The 21533-nt window shown below is 45.8% G+C and overlaps 3 protein-coding genes across 6 annotated transcripts in view; 1 reads left to right on the forward strand and 2 right to left on the reverse strand.

Annotated features, from left to right (window-relative positions):
- The window catches only part of TTLL5 (tubulin tyrosine ligase like 5), a 120343-nt gene extending 112873 nt beyond the window's left edge, over nucleotides 1-7470 (reverse strand). Inside the window, exons 1-7 of the mRNA XM_065751986.1 lie at nucleotides 7399-7470; nucleotides 6885-7055; nucleotides 4753-4862; nucleotides 3448-3530; nucleotides 2621-2727; nucleotides 1930-2060; nucleotides 1344-1426 (exon numbers count right to left, since the gene is read on the reverse strand). Of these exons, the coding sequence (XP_065608058.1) occupies nucleotides 1344-1426; nucleotides 1930-2060; nucleotides 2621-2727; nucleotides 3448-3530; nucleotides 4753-4862; nucleotides 6885-6970 (600 nt within the window). The 5' untranslated portion in view covers nucleotides 6971-7055; nucleotides 7399-7470. The remainder of the gene's footprint in view (nucleotides 1-1343; nucleotides 1427-1929; nucleotides 2061-2620; nucleotides 2728-3447; nucleotides 3531-4752; nucleotides 4863-6884; nucleotides 7056-7398) is intronic.
- A 231-nt stretch (nucleotides 7471-7701) lies between these two features.
- Nucleotides 7702-9139, forward strand: ERG28 (ergosterol biosynthesis 28 homolog). Of its 2 annotated transcripts, XM_065755690.1 has the most exons (5): nucleotides 7702-7877; nucleotides 7957-8047; nucleotides 8362-8480; nucleotides 8615-8713; nucleotides 8849-9139. In XM_065755690.1, the coding sequence occupies exons 1-4, from the start codon at nucleotides 7745-7747 to the stop codon at nucleotides 8692-8694; spliced, it is 423 nt and encodes a 140-aa protein (XP_065611762.1). In that variant the 5' UTR covers nucleotides 7702-7744; the 3' UTR covers nucleotides 8695-8713; nucleotides 8849-9139. The 2 variants fall into 2 exon arrangements, with proteins under 2 accessions (XP_065611762.1, XP_065611761.1); XM_065755689.1 differs by having other exon boundaries at nucleotides 8615-9139.
- Nucleotides 9140-10701: 1562 nt separating this feature from the next.
- Nucleotides 10702-21533, reverse strand: part of FLVCR2 (FLVCR choline and putative heme transporter 2) — a 30315-nt gene continuing 19483 nt past the window's right edge. Inside the window, exons 5-10 of one of the 3 annotated variants that reach the window (XR_010623158.1) lie at nucleotides 19955-20065; nucleotides 19386-19491; nucleotides 18794-18905; nucleotides 18334-18389; nucleotides 15773-15869; nucleotides 10918-10995 (exon numbers count right to left, since the gene is read on the reverse strand). Coding sequence is in view for 2 of the 3 variants with exons in the window: in XM_065752377.1 (XP_065608449.1) it covers nucleotides 10939-10995; nucleotides 18334-18389; nucleotides 18794-18905; nucleotides 19386-19491; nucleotides 19955-20065 (442 nt within the window). In the remaining variant the exon portion in view is untranslated. Of the gene's footprint in view, nucleotides 10996-15772; nucleotides 15870-17928; nucleotides 17959-18333; nucleotides 18390-18793; nucleotides 18906-19385; nucleotides 19492-19954; nucleotides 20066-21533 lie in introns of those variants that run through there. The other 2 variants (XM_065752377.1, XM_065752371.1) reach the window with 2 other exon arrangements.

Raw genomic sequence — 21533 nt, forward strand, 5'->3', positions numbered from 1 at the left:
GCTGAAAAAGCTTTTACTTTTTGCTCTGTTGCACAAGCCTATCTCCTTGTAACCAGTTTTAAATACTCATGGTAACAATTTCTTGCAAAACAGTTTCCAAGAGAGAACCCCATCACCCTGGCTTTACTCCGTTTTACAGGTATTCAGCTTCAACAGTGTAAGAAGCAGGAAACTTAGGTACATAGAGTGCATGTATATAACATGAGGAAACAAACTCAAATTCCCCTCAGCACATCACAAAAATGACAGCCTGTTTACTACGGATCAGAGAAACTGAGAGTTTTGTTTGTTTTAAATAACAAGCCACTACAATAAGATTCTAGAAAACATTCCCTTAATGGAATCACACTGAAGGAAAATGAACCCTTTGGACTAAGCTAGCTGAAATGTTTCTGGAACAGATATACACAAAGGGAGACTGGTCCCAGAAGGGTCTTTTTCCCAATTCATGGCCAACTGCCATAAAAGCCTGAGCTCATTCTTCTCTTTCAAGTAAAGAAAAAGCTGAGCGCAGCTCTGGAAATACTTACTTCATACACTTGGCAAATTGCTCCTTTATTCTATGGGAAAGGATCCAGGTAGAGAACAGATGAGGCAGCATGACCCCTTCCATGCAGGGGAGGCTAAAGGGGTTTGAGTGAGTGAAAACAAAATAACTCACCAGTCAATTTTGCTGCTGAGAATATTTATTGGAATCCCTTCATGTATTCTGGCTCCTATCCACATCTATTTGTTACCTATGACAACCTAACTCCTGCAAAGTCCCAAAAAGGCAACATAACACTATGATCAACATACCAAATTCAAAGAATAATCCTCTTTACACCTCAATTAAGGCACACTGGCATTTAGGAAACAAAATTCTTAAGACTGATACACATCATATTGCAACACATATGGTTTCATTTTATCTGGTCCTCTTCAGGGTTGAGAAAAGGACACTGAGGACTGTTTACGCTGCAAAGGGCAAATAATCAAAGAGAGTTCTGGGAATCTTCTTAAAGTCAGCCTACTGTCAGAAACAATAGAAAGTGTGAAGCAGAACAGTTTCCCATACTGTCTCAGGAAATATGAACTCACTCCTAGTAAGCCAAGACTCAAAAGCACCATACAAGTTGCAAGGTAAATGCAGAGAACAAAGAAATAGCTTGCTTTTGGTTACACAATATAGGCCAGGACAAGCTTTGTCAGCTGCTCTGGACTGTTAAACTGCACACTAATGCACTGTTGAAATTCAGAGCACGGCCATTGTCTGCTTAGCTGTTTAAACGCCCGACACTTGGAAGCTGCCACAGTTTCATAAACAGTGTTACTGAAAAGTAATCCTTTTGATAAGTACTTACATTGTTTATCAGGTAGACACCTCTGCCCCTGGAAGAGGCCACAGGCTTCACTATCCATGGGCCTCTGTCCTTAGAATAGGTACCTGGTTAGAAGAAAACAGTACAAGCCTGAAACATCTTCCATTTTGCTTATTCACAGAGGAGTAAGAATGTTGCCTATAATATGAGACTCAGAACTCCAGGAAGAGATCAAAATCTGCTTTTTAATTTTTACTCCTTCGGAATCACTGCAATTATTACACTCTTCCTGCTCTGATCTATTTTCCCTGCCCTGTAACTTGTTATTTCTATTCTGTACTCCCAGACACTAGTCAGGGATACTATGAAGCCAAACATCAATGCCATGAACAAATAAAGATCAACTCTGGTGCCCTAACCCTCAATCAGCTTTTGAGAACTTATACAAGCACTGAGTAGACAGAGTAAAAACAATACAAAGAAATCATGCAAGTCTTTTCAACTGTCTTTCCAGTTTCATCAACCACTGGAGTGATCAGCAAACTAGAGTATTCAAGAGTAATATCCTTCCCCCCACTCAGTTTAGGTAGGTCTTAGGTCTGGGCATCATTAGCAATCCTTAACTTACTGCAGAACTCCTGGTACTCTGCTGGGAGGATAAAGGTCTGAGGTAAGATATGGAACGTCTTGAATCCATGGGATAGCTGCATACGACTGACATTCTTGTAAAGTCTGTCCTTCCGTGTCAGTTCATACGACCTGAAGTTCCAGACCAAGAGTGTTATTTCTATGCTGGGAAAAATAACAGTGACGAAAAAAACAAACACTGCAACAACCTATTCCTAAAGCACCTGCAGTCCTGTCAGAGGCCTCCGCCTTCATCTGCAGCTACTCTCCTGTTTTACTGTCTCTGTTCTATGGCTGTGTTAATAACCATTCTCATCTGTAGTGCCTCTTGCTATCCCCCAAGAGGGACTGAAGAAACAGCTATAATGGTGTTTATAAATTTTAATCTGAGTTCTTAGTTGTAGTTAAATGCCAACAAGCCCCCAAATACTTATCTCACCAAATAGAGAGGAGAGGGGAATAAATCAGTATTTGGGCTATGGAAAAATCACTTAAAACTCACATATCTCCCTCAAATTCCCAGAATGTTTACAATGAAAAAAAAGTGTATGGTACAAGTTTAGTCTGCTAAAACTTTAAAGCATGTCAAATACCTTTTTTTTTTTTCTTTTAATAAATTAAAAAAAAGTTATGCTTGCATTACTACAAACCATGACAAAGATGTTCTGCAAAATATTATATCAAGACCTTACCTGGGGAAATGATTAACTTTCTGAATATCTGTAAGGGAACGCAGCAAGTAGGGCTTCAAGTGTGATCCTGTCCACATGAGATTATAATCGCTGCTATTAGGGTGCACCTAAAAACAAAAAAAAAAAACAAGAAACCCATACATAAAACCATGGAAATAGTGAGATGCACCACTGTTTGTGTGACAGACTATGCCCTTGCATTTGTGGGACCAGAGTAACTCCAGCTTAAGACAATTTCCTCTACCCACCTATTATATTAGGTATTAGCCAGATTCTTCTCCTAAGCTACTACACAGTAATGCTACAAAATAAACATACTGTTTGTATTTTGTTTTTAATCAGGCTTATCAATTCTAAATCACTCTGCTCTTTTTATAGACTGTCTAAATTCAATTTATAAAGTACTTCAGATTTCTCCAGGAAACTCGGAAGATCAATTCCCCATCTTCATTCAGAAGAAAATCTACCACCCAAATGCTTCTCTCGAATTATCATAAGCTGCACACAGGACACCCTCTAGTGCAAGGCAGATGCTAGAAGAGAAATACAAAACACTACAAGAATTAGCTTGTAAAGGCTAAGAGATGAAACTCTTCAGATCTTCTTAAGAGTATGAGGCGGGGCTCTAAAGCAAGAAAAGAAACACACAACCTTGATATCCCCTTTTTTTCCTAGCTTTTCAGACTTCATAACACACTTCCTATCTGACTAACAAAATACAGAGGACAGGTGCAGAGAGAAAAAAAAGAAAACATCACTGAGACTCCACAAGAACTTGATTCTAGCTTCACATAATATTCATACACACCTTCCAGTTCAGCACTCACCTCATGGAATCCATGGGCAGTCAGTATGCTTCGGACAAGGCGGCTGTCTGTTCGTACAATCTTATAGGACAAGTGATAACGTTCTTAACAGGGAAAAAGATACAATATTAGTTTATTCTTCTAGGTACAGACTAAAGTTACCTATGCTACCAAGCAAAGAAGAGCACAACAGGACTTAGTCCAGCTGCACTTAATCTACAGTGAAACGTACACACAGTAGCTGCATGTAACAGGCAAAGAGTGAGGGAAAGATAAGATTAGATTAAGCCTCAGGAAATAAGTTCTACCAATAAAGATAAGTCTAAAGAAAAGAGAAGTATCATCCAAGAACACATAAAGCTCTAAAGCAGATTTAAGAAGTTGCGTTATCCCATAGTAAACCTATTCAACTGCAATAAATCCTCCGCGGCCTGAGAAAAGGCAGAAAGATACCATATTTCAATTAGAATACAAATTACAATCAACGTCAGCTTCTGCCACCATTCAAGTATGGCTGTAACTCACATCAAAAGGATCAGGAGTTTCTACACACTTCACCTCCACCCATTACCCAAAGGAGCCAGGAGCACTTCTGCTTGGCTAGGACATTAGAAACGAGTGCACCAATTATCAAAGAAAGGGAGAAGCAAGAGAAGAAAGAGGTATCAGCGTCAAAAAAGCTGGGAGGATTTTTAGCTTTTCCCCAACTCAGCACATCTAGAATGAGTTCCCAGCTGCACACACCCACAAGTACTAACTCTTGCAATCTGGACTCTTTACAATAACTTTGCCTTATATAGAAGCTCTCTTCTATTTGACACTAGACTGGTTTGGTTTCCTGACTGCAGAGCTGCTACAACAGCAATCATGGACTTATAGTCTTACTCAGACACATTAGGCTCTGAAGCACAGAGTTGCTGTTAAGGCTTGGTAGGTGGTAATTAGTAGGGCTGGAGACTCCATTTCCAGATGAAACCTTGCTAAAATTCACTGCAAGGATTGATTTTATGTTCTCAGAGACCAATCAGTAAGTTTATCTTATGACCATAAGTAGCACAACCTTCAAATCCGATTTGCAACCACACAGTTCCAACTCAAAGCACCTCAAGACCCATCAGAATGGCAAAGACAGGCACTTGGTACAAGCTGAATATACCAGAAACATTTGCCAACTGGCCAAGCATTTCTGAATATCTCAGTGCTCAGAGACAATAAGATTATAAGTTCCTCCCTAGCATGCCCTCTCTACAAAGAGAAGGGAACATCCAGGTAAGAGATTTCTGCTTCACACCTTCAGGCCAAAAGCTGTCAAACTGCTGCACCCACCTCCAATGAGGCGGAGGTAGCTGTCGTTTGTCAGAATGGCATCAGCATGAAACACAAAGATGGGGATCCGCCTGCAGCTGCCACCAGTCCACCTGATGCACGGATGATCCCTAAAATGCAAGACAGTTAGCATTAGTAGATGCTGAACCTCACACGCACACAGCAGTTACTATGATGATGCAGCAGTTCTCTGTACTTGCCCATGCTTGCCCAGCTAGTCCACAGATGGGACGCACAAACACACGCTAAGCACTCTGGTGTACTCAGCCATAAAATGAATCTTCTAAGCCACCCACTCTGTACGTAGCTCTTGCCATTTTAAACAGGAATTTTGCTTAATTTATATTGTTTTTATTGAATATGATTTAGAAGAAACTCATTGATTTGCACAGCTACATGTTCTCTTGATTTATAGCCTGAGAACAACATCTACTGTTCAGGATAGACTGTAATTACTGATATCCACACAATCAAATCTCACAACACTAATTCCTGTCTCCAACTTAAAAAAATATACAAACCTGTGCATACTTTCTGCTTGTAAACTGAGACTTTGAGATGAGCAAAATGGTACTCATGCAGAATTTGACATACTAGAAGAGATTTGGCTCAACATGATCCATGAATATGTCTGCTCTTCCTTTTTCATTTCTGCCAAATGCAGTGAAATGCAAGCCCAGAGTTCAACAATGATGCCCCCAACCAGCCTCTCAAGGATGGTACTGGTTCCAACACAGTGATCTGTTCTGCCCAAAACATCAAGTCTACATTGGGAACTATTACATCCTCACTAAGGAAGTACACACTAAAATTTAAAAGCTACAATATAAAAGCCTAACATGACAGAAAGAAAACCCATCAACCTGCTGAAGAAAATAAAGCTACTTATAACCCCCTGCTCACAGAAACAGAGACATGAAAAAGTTAGCAGAAAACAGAAACAGAGGGGCTGGGGAGACATCTACATCTATCTACGCAGACAAAAAGAAACTGAAAGACTGGCACGATGCTAAACAGACGCATTTAGCTACAGAACATGCAATATCTCCATCGGCAAAGGTTTAGAGGCACTACAAAAAATAAAACATCCTTCACTTAGAACACAGGAACACAGAAAGGACAAATTTCTGACAAAATAAGTTCTCTTCAATTCTCTTGATTCCTTTGGCCACATTACCCCCAACAAATCAAGTTTACATCTGCTTGTGCTACCTTTAGAAATAACTGAAGGAGTGCAGTTAGCCATTCTGACTGAAGGGACCCAGGAGGATTCCAGAATTTACACTGCAGGACAGAACCTTATGTAAGTGGGAAATGAGCTGAGGCAACAGAAGGAGAGTTTACGTTAAGCCTACCCTGAGGATTTGCAATAAGGCTACCAAGGCTCAGGCAATCCTCCAGGTGACAGACATTCATTCCTAGCATGACACTTGCACACTTAATGCAGACGTTCTAGTTGAAGGCAGTTCTTGAGCTATTCATCCTTAAGTGCCTGACAACTCCGAGCCAACCCCTTTGTACAAAGTGATATTCCTCTACAAGAGCACTGCTGTTTGCAGCTGGACATTGGGTCACAGTATGTAGTGAGAAAAAAACAAACAGGACATACTAAAGTAGGTGCACCTGAAGTAGAAATAGGGTTTCACTTTAAGAAAGAGGAAGAGAGCAACTCTTTCCCAAGAGAAAGTAAAAATAACAAAGATAGAACAAACATACACTAGTCACTAATAGGAACCCCTGAAACTGAGTGGATATCACAACTCCCATGTGATAGTTTAAAAAAAAATACATATAACATTGTGTTTTGATCCGCTATGAAATATATTTTCCTTCTCCAAGGAGAATTAAGAACTATGCAAATGAAAAAGGACACGAATTTCCATCATTTTCTTATGTGTCACCAAGGAAATTCCCAGTTCAGGAACATGACAGAAAGCGATCAAAGAAAGTGGAATGTTTAGAGCAGCCAAGGAACAGCTGCATGCCCAGCATCGATGAGCACGATGCTTTTAGGCTCTTAAAGTACAACGTCTCCCTGCAGCTTCTAGACACAACTGTAACCAACAGCCTCCTCCGCTGGGAGGAGAACCAGAGACAAGAACGCAGAAAGAGCTAAGAGGAAGCCTACTTACTGCAGCCCGTCTCCAGCGTCTTCCTCTTCCTCCTCCTCCGAGGACGTGCCGCTTTCCTCCAGACCCCGAGCTACGCCCGCCGGCATTTCCTCCGGGCGCTCTCATGCAGCTGGCTCGGCGGCCTCAGAGAGCCCTCCTTACAGACCCGAGGGATCTGAGAGCAGCTGCTACCTGCAACAGCAATCAGCACCCTAAGCGCGCCGCGGGGCCGGGCAGCGAGAGGAGGGCCGCGCTCCTGCAGCCGGGCCGGGCCATACCTCTCCGGGCGCTCACAGCCCGCGCCTACCAGCCCCTCCCGGCCCGCTGCCCCAACCCGCGGCGCCCTAGCGGCACACCCCGCCCGCACCGCGCCTTCCCTACGCTCTAACGGCCCTCCAGGCTGAAAACATCCCCCGGGACGGCCACGCCCGACGCAGAGGTCGGGTCCCGACCTTCCCCGCGGCCCCAGAAGGGGCACCCTGAGAGCCGCCGCCGCGGCCCCCGCACAGCGGGACCGGCTCCCTGCGCGCCGTACCTGCTCGCTCATGGCCCCATCGGCGCGGCCGAACCCGGCGGCCACTCCCGCCGCTTCCCCGTTACTACAACAACCGGCGGCGGCTGGCCCCACCCCGCCCTCACCGCGCGTGCGCCTTCTGCACCGCCCTTCCCGCCCCAGTGCGCAAGCGCGGTGCTTCCACCTCCCCGAGCGAGGGGGCGGGACCGGACGCCGCGCCGCGCGGCTTTCGATTGGTGGAGGCGGCCCACGCGGCCGCGTGGCGCGCGCGTGGAGCGGCACTCCGGCAGCCAATGGGAGCTCGGGAGGGCGGCGCGGGTCGGAGCCCCGGTCCGGCAGCGCGGTGCGGGCCCGTGGCGGCGGCAGGATGAGCCGGTTCCTGAACGTGCTGCGCAGCTGGCTCGTCATGGTGTCCGTCATCGCCGCCGGGAACACGCTGCAGAGTTTCCGCGACCACAGCTTCCTCTCGGAGAAGCTCTACACCGGCAGCCCCGGTCTCGGTAAGGGCTCGGCCTGCAGCCGGAGGGACGCCCTCCCCTGGGCAGCCCCTCACCGTGGTTTTCCCCTATCTGTGCGCAGTGAACGGGCTGCAGGCGCGGACGTTCGGCATCTGGACGCTGCTGTCCTCGGTGATCCGCTGCCTGTGCGCCATCGACATCCGCAACCAAACGTACGTGGGCAGCACTGGGCCCGGGCGGGGGAGTGCTCGGTGCTGCGTGACGCTGAGCTCGGGGGGGTCCCCCCGGCCCTACCCTCGCTCTCCCCCTTCACTTGCCTCCAGGCAGGTAATGCCAGTGACAGTGCTCCACTGAACACGCCGCCCCGTTCTCCCGGCATGGCACAGTGACCTTTAGTACCTCCGCTGCACCCGGATCGAGTGCTCTCTGAGCTCCACGGGGAGCATGAGAGCAGGCGGCACGCGGCTTTGCTGCCTGCCCTGCTGGTGTTGTAAGCGTGCTAACCTGCTCCTTTCTGCTCCAACAGCCTCTACTACATCACGCTCTTCACTTTCTTTATGGCCCTTGGTCACTTCCTCTCTGAAGTCTTCATTTACCACACTGCAGCCTTGACCATTGGAGTTATGGCACCCCTCATGGTAGCGAGTAAGCAGAGCCCTGTCCCCGCCCCCAACCTCTTGTGGAGCTCTCAGCTCCCTCAGAACTATGTGTGGACGAGGGAGGGGGTGCCCATTTGTGCAGCCCTTTTTTATAGAACTCATGCTTTATCCCCATCACAGGCTTCTCTATCCTGGGGATGCTGATCGGGCTACAGTACCTAGAGGTAGAAGCACTGTCAGCAAATAAGAAGAAAAACTGAGGCTGAGTGCACGGTAAAGGTCAGCATTGTCTCCTGTTCTCACTGCCAGACTTCCACTAAAGCTCTGAACTTCTCCAGGACACTAGTCCCAGTGGCAGATTGATGTTGGACTCTGTCAATCATCCTTCATTACTGAGTATTTTATCTTGCCCAGGCAACATTTCAGCTGACTGGTGTCAAAGACAAGCTCCCATAGGAGTCTGTCCAAGCTTGCTGGGAGCACTTGGTGACTGCTTCCCTGCAGGAGGGCAGGGAGTGTCTCAGGCATTCCCATGAGAACGCTAAGGTCTGCTCCTGGTGTGCCCATGGGGAGGAGGTGCAGAGCCATCCAGGATCCACTGAACTCCTTGGACAGGAAAGAGAATGTGTGCTGCCCTGGTCCAAGTGTGTAATTTGCATGTGTGCATTCTGCAGGGACCATTTCTAATAAATGACAGAAAACTGATGGGTGCGGTGTCTGTCTTTGTGCTACACAGCAGCAGGTAAATGCTCTTAACTTTGGAGCAAGTGTTTTTTACTGCGTGTTGCAGAATACATTATCCTGCTTTACAGCAAATGTACCACTGAGTTCACTCCACTGAAGGTCCACATCTGACTGAACATATCACTCACGCACCCAAGGAGACTTGTTGCCGCTGTCACTGCTGCAGCATACTAGTGGCAACAAGCCACATGCAGCAGGAGCAAGGATAGAGCTTCCTCTGCAAAGAGCTATTACTAGAAATGAGCAAATGGGAACAGAGTGCTTAGAGCTAGATGAAAGAACGTTCAGAGCAGTTCAGCAGTACACAGAAGGTGGGAAGGAACCAGCAGAAACTGCTAGGAGAGAAGCCTAATCCTCTCAGGAAGAAAGGGGGGGAAATAAAAGGAAGAAAAGAGCATAAAAGTAGCAGTGGGCAGAGAAATGTTTTTTCTATTCTGCATTCCAGGCTATTATAAAAAAGGAGATGGTTTCAACCCTGTAATATGAAAATGTCATCTTCCATTGTACACTCCACTCCAAGTGTTTTTATTTCATACAAAAAATCATATTTAAAAGCCATTTTTTGCCACATCCTCAATCCCAAACTATCAAGAAAAAAGATTTTTTTTAATATATTTTTATCCGGTCCCCATTCGTTTTGTTTTGTTTTTATTTTTTCCCAGTAGGGTATGCATGTAACTGCATGATATAAGGACATAATGTCTCCACCAAGGGATGAATGCTGGAAAGGAAAGAAAAGGGTTTTGAGGATCCACATTTGCAACTGGGAGATAAACGCCAGCATACAGAGTAGCAGTACCTAAAAGACAGAACTGGGTAAGAAGGCTTCTATTATGACGTAGAAACCTCCATACTAAAACAAATCATCATTCCCACTGTGCTGAAAACACCTCACCATAGCAGCACAGGGCAACATCACCCTGACAGGTCATCTCATATTCCACAAAGGCTTTTGTGTAGTGTCAAAAATTGCAAAAGGCACTTCATCGTTAAGGAGGAAGATATGATCCTCAGCTTTGACAGCTTGTGCTTTGAGTCACTCCTGCTGCTAGCAGTGCTGATCTGGGCTCAGGCTGTAGCCACAGCACTTAACTATCCCTTGCCTCTAGTAGGAGATATACTGGTATCTCTCAATTACTCCTAGTATATAGGAACATCAGAGCAACTCGTGAATTCTAGTTGGATCTTTATCCACAGCCACATATAAAAAAACTGGTGTTGGCCACAGCAGTTGCACTGCTTTGCACTGATTGGCTGGTGTGCTGCAGCTCCTACCATCACCTGTGCAACATGCAGGATATCACAGGCACTCATCACATTCCTCTTCCTGAGAGCCAAGTCACAACTCTCCTGAGGCTACTCACAGTAAGCGTGGTCCAGCACCAGCATTCCATGTCACTGCTTCCCTGGGAGATGCGGCACCGACCACATGCAAGGTGCCACCCTCACCTGCTCAGGACTCGCCTAGAATTGGGGTTTTACTGAGCATGTGTGCTTTTTGTCCAAGCATACATGGGGTGAAGGGGAGCAGTGACTTTTTCCAACTTTTCCTCTCACTTAGCACAGTCTCCAGAACAGCAAGGTGCAGAGGTATAACTGAAGGGAGCAACTCCCTTCTTGCTTCACGCTGTCATGCTCTACAAGCAGTTCCCAGCTGCCCCCCTGTCAGAATACACATGTAACAGGATGGTGTAGGTAGCAAAGGTGAGAATGAGGGCAGGGGGGAGTCCCGCATCTCCCAGCTCTGCCACCCCTCTTTTTCACAGCTTTGACTCCTCAAGGACTATGGGAACAGTGCAAGCTTCTGGCACCACTTTCTGCAAATCAGAGAGAGAAAAGAGTATGGTTAGGATCCTGGATGGCCACAGTTTGGCTTCAGAGATCAGCAGGCTAGAGGCTGGCTCATTCACAGCTCTCCACTAGTGTGACAAATCACAGAACCACAGAATAGGTTGGCTTGGATGTGACCTTTAAAGATCATACTGCCATGGGCAGGCACACCTTTCAATAAATCAGGTTGCTCAAAGCCCCATCTGATCAGACTTAAATCACCACTTCCACACTCTGAGAGCTCAACCCAGAAATGCTCCTGACTCGTTCCTCCAGAACATTCCAGCGTCCGGACAAGGGACACTGTGGACAACGGTGCAGAGCAACGATCTCACTTCTCTTCAGCTGCTTGCTGGAGTCCTCAGATGATGTCACAGTGATATGAGATTGGCCTCAAAGTGGTGAAGCTGCAGGGCCAGTTCTCTGGGCAAGGGAAGAAACTGGGAAATCTTCTCTCATGCCACGGAGAAGGGCAGTGTCTGAGGAGCCCCAGAGAACCTGTATCCTGTGCACTCTTCTGTATCTTACAGCAGGAGGCTCAGCACAGCAACTAGCTCCAATTCTAACTTTTCTCTGGCATGTCTGAGGGCTTCTTCATCTCCCAGAAATTAAGATGCTGGTGCTGCTCACCTTCAACACTTTTCATTCCCTCCTCACCCCCACTCAAGGCTGGTGCTCTGTTGTCCTTCTTCCCTGTCCCCAGCTTGGACTTATGGTTGGGATAATCCCATAGCATGTTACAGATAAGGCATTCTTCAACATTCACTACTTGTATCCTAAAGAGCCATAAAAAATGAAAGGCAAAGATACACAGCTTTTTTTTTTTCCACCTAAATCCTCTGAAAGAATTAGCCTGATTACCTGAACTCTCCTACAATTTCTTCTCTTAAAATAGAGGCAGCTGTACAGTCATTTCACAGAGGAAAAGCAAGGGCAACACAGCTTGCTGCCAGATTAACACAACCTGGGGCTGCATAGAACAGCTGAACTTCTGCAATTCCAATTCAGCCTCCCTGGGTAGGGCTGGATCAGCCCCTCTCGCTGCATCTTTGAGGGCTGAGCTGTGACTAGACCTTATACTCCCAGGTATCCCAGCAGGCTTCAGACATCTCTCCAAGTTCTGTCTGCTTCCACTGAGACACCCCAACTGTCACTGACTTAGAAGACAGTATGCAGACCTGTAAGGGTAAACATGGGTCTTGTACAGCCTGGACTCTGAGCTAACTCACTGCAGGGCAAGACTGAGATCTGAGGCAGGAGTCAGAAGTGCACAAATAGGTTTGCATCCCCAGTGCTGTTCAAGGTAAGTCCAGGCAGCATGGAAGCAAGAGTTACAAGACAGTTTCATTCTGAGTAGTTTCTTACACAAACAGCAGCTGAAAAGGTTTTGGAGAGGTCAACAGCAGTATGTGAACACATAATGAGACCAGGAGAGCTTCAAAGACATGCCTGGAAGCATGAGCCAGGAAGCATAAAAAACAACAAGAAAATAACTCCCATTAGCAAGAGGGGTTGCATGAAGCAGTGCCAGAGGTAGGAGCAATGTGAAAGCTGCATTTAGGCTTGAGAAAAGCTGTGAGTCATAGAAGCATGCTGGCAGCTCTGAACAGGCTCCCCAAGCACCTTTGGGGACTCAACACCACTTCTGTAGTGTGGAGCTACAAGGGTGATGGTTTAGGAGATCAGCCAGCCTGCTGGGCTCCACGCCTTGGGACAGGAAGGCTGCTCTCACAGGTGGGAGACACAGCACTAGAAGAAAAGGACATGCAGGCAGCCTGCCCGTGGCTTTGGGAGGAGCAGAAGGCTGCTTGCCATACCAGAAACACAGAGAAGGTGCAGGGAAGTCTAAGAAACAGGAGGGGGCGCACATACTGTGCCCATTATGCAAAACTCCATCTTTGTATTAGGCGGTATTGCTCCAGCTTGCAAGGGACTCCAGTAAGCTAGAGAAGTAAAATGCTTTCCCTGGTGTCCTGGCCAGCCTCTAAGTCGCACCGTCATTGGGATGAAAAGGCAACATAGTTTTAGGTGTTATACTGCAATTCATCAGATCCATCTCCAAACTGGGCAAATGCACAACCATCAGTCAGCACATTGTACTGAGCTCTGATTGAGTCCTGACCAATCCAGGACACGGTTTGAGAACACAGAAGAATCTGAGCCTTGTTTCAAGCAAATCCCTTATTATGGCTGCATATCTAGGACGTCCACTGACCTGTTCAGAATCATCTACGCTTACCAGTGCTCAGCCTTGATGGTGGAGTAATACTCCAGACAAAAGTTTTGAATTTTATTACAATTCAAAAATCAGGACAAAGCCAGAAATCACTATTCAGAAATAGGCCCTTGATGCACACACATACAAACAGACAAAAAAAAAATATCCTACTATATGAAATAGGTGTAAAGTATCCTGAACACACTTCAATCCAATTTGCTATATTCAAAGAGGGCTAGCAAGGCCCAGCCTGAAACAAAAAACAATCCTGCCAGCTTGAGATCCTGCACAAGCAAACAAGAAGGATAGCTTCTTTCTTTAAAAGAAAAGTACACTTCAGCTTAGAAATATTTCCAAAGAAGTGTTTAAGACCTTTCTTGTACAAAGACACTTTTGACTCAAAACAAATACAAAAATCAGCAAAGATGCTTATTGCATAACAAAGAAACAATAACAGACAGTTTGTATAGATGCTGGAAACCAGGGACAGATGAACACAGGCTGTACACAGCATAAACATGACAATAATATGGATCCTGATTCAACTGACACTACTATGAAACCTCAAGACTGAATGTAGGAATGGCTTCAGATACACTTACAGTAAATGCAGCCCATTTTACATGATAATGAGCCTTTTTGTAGGCATTTGATTCAACTTTCTATATCTCAGGACACTTAACCCCACTAATGCTCTGGGAACTGACACAAATGGGAGGACTGTTGGAACCACATTACAGATTTCTCAATAGAGGACAAAGTGTTCACAGTGCCGCTTCGATCCTCTACGAGTTCTATCAATTGCAACATCTGTTTAACTATAACCTTCCGCAGAAAAAGGCACTGACAGAAGGCAAAGTGCTTGTAAGCACAAGGCAGGCCCTGCAGGAAGAAGAGGAAACAATCTTGCAGGGTAGACACAGCCACCAAATGCTCTGCCAGGCAGCTGCCTGGAGGCTGTGGCTCCTGGGCAGAGAGTGAAGGTTGATAACAATACTGACTGACTCTTTTCACGATGCTGTGGCATTATACATTCCTCTTCTCCCTGAGAAAGTCAGCTGCTCAGTCAGATTCTAGACTTTCTATTTCGTCACCAGAATGTACGACTTGGTGAAGAGCTTTCTGTATGAGAATTAGTATGTGTGTTTTTCTTTTCTGTATCTTAATACACTGTGAAATCAGGCGTTTCACAGTCCAACTCCGCACCAAAGCTGAACATCCAGTTAGAAGCTGTGACAGTTCTCCATCCAATCATTTCTATTTTTACACCAGGAAGATTCAATTCTTGCTAGGCCCAACACTGGAAGACAGGTCCCACAGAAAACAGTAAGTGAAACATCCACCTCCACCATGGGACTGCAACCCTGTTGGGTCAGTACTGGTGAAAACACTGTCATCAACAGGACCATACAACCAATAGTACAACATTTCAGCTGACAGCTCCACAACTCTGCATCTTCTAGAAGCTCACATCTGTCTCCAAACGCATCATCTCCTTGCAATAGCTATAGCACAGCATGCCTGAGCCTCACAAGGCCTATTTTGCAACTGGGATGTGAGCAGTAACACTGTCAGTTGTACCAAAACAAAACCAGTACCAATCAATGAAGCCAATGGCATAAGCTTCAGCCATCAAAAACAACAAAACCTATCAGCACACCAGAACAGGCTTGCCCAGTTCATGTAGCTACATTTTCTCAGTTACTTTGTCCCAAGTGAACATGATACATATATGCCTGCTAAAAAAGCCAGAGACATGGGGACAGCTTTAGAAGTGCTCAGCCAAGAGGCAAATCATTCCCTGTGTGTGTGACTGCTCTTCACATCTGCAAAGTGTGGCAGCTTCACATACGCTATAGCACATGCCTAATCTTAGCAGGTTTGAGGTGGTTTTCTCCAAGAGACTCTTGTAGCTTTTGTCTGTTAGTCCCATAGATTGTGGCCATGTGATGATACAGATGTTTGATCAGAAGCACAGGGTAGCCCAGTTTACCTGGCAGAGCAGCCAGCCAGTACGCAAAGCAGAGAACAGTGAGTAATAAAGCACCACACCTACAGCAACAGCTGAGAAAATGCCAAGTGCCACTGAGATTCACAGACAGACAAGGACAGAGCTTTATAATTTTCAGGTGTTTGTACACCAAAAGGCACCAACCCAATGACTCTGTTATTGATTGTGATGAAAGCCAGCTCTTCTACAGAGCTCCTGGTATCTTTTCCAGCCAAGAATCCAGATGGTAAAAGTAACATCTGAGAAGGGCCTCCAAATACCATTTCCTTTCCCCGTTAACTTACTGTCAATTCAGTACTCCATCTGCTCCAATACCAGGCTTTGCTGCGCTGCACCTCTTCCAATACCTCAACCAACACAAGTTTGGTGAGTGTTCACTATTCTGGAAAGCTGTCTTATCCTTCCTCTCAAACCCATTCCCAGGAAGGGCAGCTCTCAGCACTGTGCCTGCTGTTGCTGTCCCAGAAGCGTCATTGGCTTGGTACCTGTGCCACCCGTGAGTGTTCAGACAAGCACATTAGTGTGATTCTCCTACCTTTGTATGTGAGCTAGTGAACAGGAATGGGAATTGATGGGGTTAGAGTTACAAGCTACAGTCCATAAGCCGTGATCTGATTGCTGCCTTGGAGTCTCTGTAACAACAGCCACAAGTCAGATCCCAGAAAACATGGAGGCAAGTAGGGAAGGGGAGAAAAAAAAATAGAAACAGGTAAAGAAAGAAACCAGTACAAACACCCAAGCACAGGTAAGGCAGCCATACCATATGGCAGAGCTCCAGTGTATTGACACCACCAGAACTCTCCACAAAGGCAGCACACAGTGCCTCTGCCCACCTGGCTGAGGGATCCATAATAATGCAGAACACCAGGTTCAGCCTCACTTCAGTAGGTCAGGCCCTTGGGGTTGGTTATTAATCCTGAGAAATAACGTGGTATGCTCAGCTATTTGTAGTGGGGGTGGAAGAGGTGTCAATCATGACTTCCACAGAGCATAAGCTCTCAGGGGAAGGTGCTGTCATTAAAGTTTTTGACTGATGAGACCTACTTCCTCACACATATCCCTCTGGTTCTTACTGCAGTCAGTTTTGGAAGCTTTTAGGATTATAGAAGTGACCTGTACTACTTCTGTTCCAGTCTCAAAACCTCCTCTCCAGCAGCAAACTCTTACAACTTTATTTCGGACTTTTACAAAAAACGCCAGAAGAGTACAATTCATCTGGCAAGAGAAGTACCTGACAAAAAGGGAAAGAGCCTTACCACCACTAGGTGACACAACCTTGATATTTCCTGAATCTTCTAACACGTTATGAATGAAATGTGTCACCAGCACCTCTCATGACAACCTTGCTTCCAGAGGGCTTGAAGTGAGAGGATGGCTTTCCTTAAAATTTATCTTGTTTCATCACTGCTAATCAAAGAATACAAACAGTTTGGTGTGTATAAAACAGACTGCTTGTCACCCTAGCTCAACTTAGCCAAGTCTCTTCCCATTAACTCCACTCATGCCAGGATTCCAGTAGATGAGTAATCTTCCTGAAGGGGGGTTGTGGTGAGGAGGGGGTAGGCCTCTTCTCCCTGATAAGTAATGACAGGACGAGAGGGAATGGCCACAAGTTGCGCCAGGGAAGATTTAGATTAGACCTCAGGAAGCATTTCTTTTCTGAAAGAGTGGTCAGGCACTGGAATGGCCTGCCTAGGGAGGTGGTTGAGGCACCATCCCTAGCGCTGTTCAAGAAGCGTTTAGATGAGGTGCTAAAGGACTTAATTTAGTAGTTGGGTAGAGATAGTGATAGGAGGATGGTTGGACTAGATGATCTTATAGGTCCTTTCCAACCTTATGAACTTATGAACTTATGAACTTCTAGTTCAGTTGCGTAGACTAACTGTAGGCATGGTAAGCATCAGGGTCTAAGTTGTCAACCCCAGAGCAGAAAAAAAGCAAAAACTGTTCTTAAGTTACGACAACAGGAGAGGCTACTTTACCCAAACTAAGTAAATTTACACCCTTTCTTTTTCCTGGTCTACTCTAAACTTTATATATAACAACTACCCACAGCAGTATCAATTACCCCTACCTATTGTACTCCCTGCATTTATTCTCAGATAGCTCTGTGAAAATAAAACAGCACATATTCTGTAATTGAAAATCCACCTTCCTGAGCAGTTGGTCAGAGTAGGGCTGCTTCTCAGACCTTTTGGTCTCTCTCCAGATTGGACTGGCTAGGTTAACTGGAGACAGGCAGCATCATCTTCTGAAAAAGTCTGACTCAAGCCAGGAGAGAACTGAGCTTATTCACTTTGCTAGTCATGGTCGCTGATGGCTTCATGGACACTGAATGGACATCTCTGCTAACATCTTAGAAGAGGAGCCAAGAGCATTAAGGAGAAGTGTCCCAAAGAAACCACCTATCCTCTCTTTTTCCCTCCAGGGAGAACTTCTGAGAGTATCCACTGCAGTTCATTCAGATGGAGACCCTGTCCCACACCCAAACAGCTGCAATTTTTGCAACATTACACCACAGGGACCTGCTACCCTGACTTCTGACACAAGCCTTGCCTACAGCACCGCATGAAATGTAAGGAGCTACACTGCTCAAGCTGTAATTTGGGTTTTGCCACTCAATTCCCTCCTGGCCTGAGCAAAGAACCCCACTTTGCAGCTAAAAACAGGGAATCAGAACAACCTGCCTCTCTAGGGAGTTGGAAGAATAGTTACCCAGCTCTAAACAAGGCAAAAGGATGATCAGAGGAAAGAAGCCATCACAGCTCTGTCCCACAGCGATCTTTAGCCGAGAGCAACACATGTAAAGCTCTGCAGACTCCCAGAAGATCAGAGCCTATAGAGTTTGCAGAACGTTACAAGTAAGCCAACAGAGGCTCCCAGCAGCTGGCAAAGCTGAAATTACAGCCACCTGTCTGAACATGCCACCAAGGAGCTTCTGCACAGGCCAGGCAAGCGGTGGGTCGAGAAAATAGAATCACAGCTACAACTGTAACTCAGAAAGAGACCAGGCTCCATTCCTGGAAGGAAGAAAGGCTGAGGTTTGTCCTGAGCCAATAGCAGGTGCACAGCAGGATTGAAAGGGGATTTACTCACTGTATGTTCATTTTCCACATTTGCCTGCTGTCTCCGAAGATCAGCCTTAATGAATGCTTCGACAAAGAGAAGAAAAAAGTGAAGGTAGTTTAGTTACCATGCAAATCCCAAATCAATTTATCTAAGACTCAAAGGGGCAAAGAGGCCCCAGGGGAACGCATAGTGGCGAGCAAGGGAAACCACTTTCCTGAACAAGAAAGACACTGCTTTTGTATGGTGCAATAGGGAGTTAACATCCTTCCTTTTTCAGGAGGTACATCTTGGAAGTCCCAAAAAGCAAGAAGCCTTGGATCTTTTTGTAACACAAACCAAATGCTTCAGAAAGTACCGTGACATTGCTATGAGGCTGCCGTGTGAGTTCTACCCTTCCCCAAAGGTAATGCTAACCCCCAAAGCCCTTCAGTTCCCATGCCAAGCACAAGGGGAAGAGTCACAGCAGAACACTGAGAAATTTAGTTACCTGTCATAATGGACCCCAGGAGCAGGAAGAAACAAAGAAAGAGGTTTCCTGCCTTTGTCCCAAAGTGATCTATGATCTGCCCTTGGCTGATGGTGAAGGCAATACCAAAGATCTACAAACAAACACAGGGTCAAGCTGTACTGTTATCATAAAACAGCCTGAACAGCTTCCCAACTTTGTCAGAGTATCAGAGCATACAGGCCAAACTGTTGCTGTCACTACGCTAAAGTTTGTTTATAAACACATCCAGGGATACCTTCTTTCAGTTGATTCAAGTAACCCTTTAAGGCTGGAAGCCCATGTCTCTCTGGGCAGAAAGCAGGACATCTCTCACTGGACTGTTAGGAGTAATGCTGGAAAATGCAAAGATAACTTGCATCCTGATTGGCATTTTCCTTAGCAGAAACAGAATGGGTGCCAGTAGACAAGTGCCACAAGGACCATTACTCAAAAAGCCAGGTTCTGAGGTGCTTAAATCTCCAGTACACAGTAATAATCATGGACATGAAATGGGATTCAGTGCTGGGAACTACAGTTTGATATCTCTGCCTATTAAAAAAAAAAGAGCAAGAAAGGAAAACAAAGCACCAACCTGTGCTGAGACATTAAGGAGCCCTGATGACGTTCCTTCTGATTCTGGGTACGTCAACTCTGCAGCGAACTCAAAGCCCAGGGGAAGGTACCCTGTCATGAAAAATCTGTAAAGAAACACAGGGAAAAAACTCCGTAAGGGCTGGGAAGAAGACTGCAGAGACACAAAGTAGCACAAATGCCTGCTGGGATGCCAGACTTAGTACACCAGTTATGTCCTCTATCATTGCCCATGAAGCTGTCTAGCTCTGTCTTCCAGGCATAGGTCTCCCTTCAACCCACAAATACTTTTGCTCACAGCCTTGCGCATGGAGCCAAGCCATCAGGAAGCTGTGAAGAACGAGGCAGTAAAAGCAGCATCTCCTACAAGCAACATATAGAAGGGCATCACCCCTGGCACCATCCATCAGCCAGACAGGCCTACATGCATTTTCCTTTTGTCCTTATCCCATGTAGGAGCCACAGGCAGGCTGTGGCTCTCCCCATGCCCCCCTGGGCCACAACTTCTGCCCCCCTCCTCCTATCCTAGCAGCTCAAGCATAGAGGAAAGCAGCCTGCACATGAACTTACCCCAGAACACCTGCAGTCACAAAGACCACCCAGAGGTGACCCAGGTTCAGAGTGAAAGTGTAGACTATCATCCCCACCAGAGACATGACATAGACCATTAGAGTTGTCTGTCTGCAAGGAAACAACAGTCAAGGTTTTATATCATCAAATTCTCCTTTTCACCCAAAGATCATGGTATAGTTTGCAGGGCACAATAAAGTGTAGCTCTCACACATTCCAGACACTGAAATAATCAGGTCTGAAGGACACATCCTTGTCTAGAACAGAGAGAAAACCAAGAATGTTCTTTTATGTGTCTTTGTTTTTCAGTGCACTGCACTGATGCCACTTTGTGTTTTAATACCATCTGCCTTCACCTTGGAGAGAGGCAACACGTAAGCTGAATGAGAAATAGGCTCAAGGATAGAATTACAGCCCCCTGGCTGTGCAGGCCAAGTCTGAATTGGATGAAGCTTCTATAAGCAGCAGTCTCCAAACTTCACACAAGTCAATGCTACAATACATGCTCACCACCATAAGCCTCAAGGATGCATCTGTGATCCTCAGAAGCTTCATCTCTGCTAGCAGGGACAGTCTGGCACATTGGGAAAATTGTTCTCTCCACCCCCAGCCAGTTTTGGTCTCAGTGTAGAGGTCTGACATTAGTTCCCAGGCTTTATGTTTCAAGTTTTTGAAGCAGTTTGTAACTGATGCACTATTTCTTGACAGTTGCCCATATTTGCACCTCTCTCCACAATTCCAGGCAAAGGAGATGAATGAGTTAGTGACCAGATGAGGTCAGGACCTTGTTTCATATTGACGCTGTGTCAAGCTGCAAGAAGGAAGTTCCCAGAACACAATCCTCCACTGAGAACTAAGTTGGTACAAAGAAGCAGGCAGCTCTTGCAGTTTATAGCAAGTTATATTTTCCACTGGAACTGCAAAATGTGGGTGGGTTTATTTGTTTGGTTGTTTTTGTTTTTTTTTGGGGGGGGGAATGAAGAAAAAACTTTTCAATCTTGTCAGGGGTACCACACATTAGTAGGCTCACAAAAACAAGCATTCCTCATTAATCTGTATCCCTCAGACACTAGGCTCCAGCAGTACAGAATGAACTGACAGACACCTGGGAAAGAACAAGACTGCAGGCTTCAAGACAGTAGAAGTCACACACCAAGTGCCTTCGATGTGCCCACTGAGTTGGTCCCCGCCTGTCATATTCCCCAAGCTGGACTTCAACACACAGCTCTGAATGCAACTCCTGCTGCAGGAAATAGCCTCAAGCACACAGGCAGACTTCTGTTAAGCAAGGCTTTAGCAAGACTCCACTCCCATGAGTATATCATGAGTGACAAAAAACGAGACTCAGTGCTCAGTAGACTAAGCATGGCCCAAAATTTTGCAGACAAGCAAAGGGCTTAGCCAAGATGCAGGCAGATACTGGGGCAGAGAGAAACAAAGGACAAATCTTTCCCTGGGGAAAGATACCAAGGCAAGGTGTTTCTCATGAAGTGACCTTTTGTCAGCACATTTGCTAGTCAGAGGACAAGGAGAATGCTCCATGACTGAAGGCCATGCAAACACTGCTCTTAAAAGCCAA

The sequence above is a fragment of the Cyrtonyx montezumae genome, unplaced genomic scaffold (genome assembly GCF_038088225.1).
Source record: "Cyrtonyx montezumae isolate F1298 unplaced genomic scaffold, pur_monq_1.0 scaffold_10, whole genome shotgun sequence".
Lineage (NCBI taxonomy): Eukaryota > Metazoa > Chordata > Aves > Galliformes > Odontophoridae > Cyrtonyx > Cyrtonyx montezumae.

Bases quoted from the DNA above. Each gene is read 5' to 3' on its own strand.
- ERG28 (XM_065755689.1), top strand. From the start codon at position 7,745: ATGAGCCGGTTCCTGAACGTGCTGCGCAGCTGGCTCGTCATGGTGTCC. The intron at 7,878-7,956 runs GTAAGGGCTCGG...ATCTGTGCGCAG, and splicing joins CACCGGCAGCCCCGGTCTCG to TGAACGGGCTGCAGGCGCGG. The intron at 8,481-8,614 runs GTAAGCAGAGCC...TCCCCATCACAG, and splicing joins GGCACCCCTCATGGTAGCGA to GCTTCTCTATCCTGGGGATG.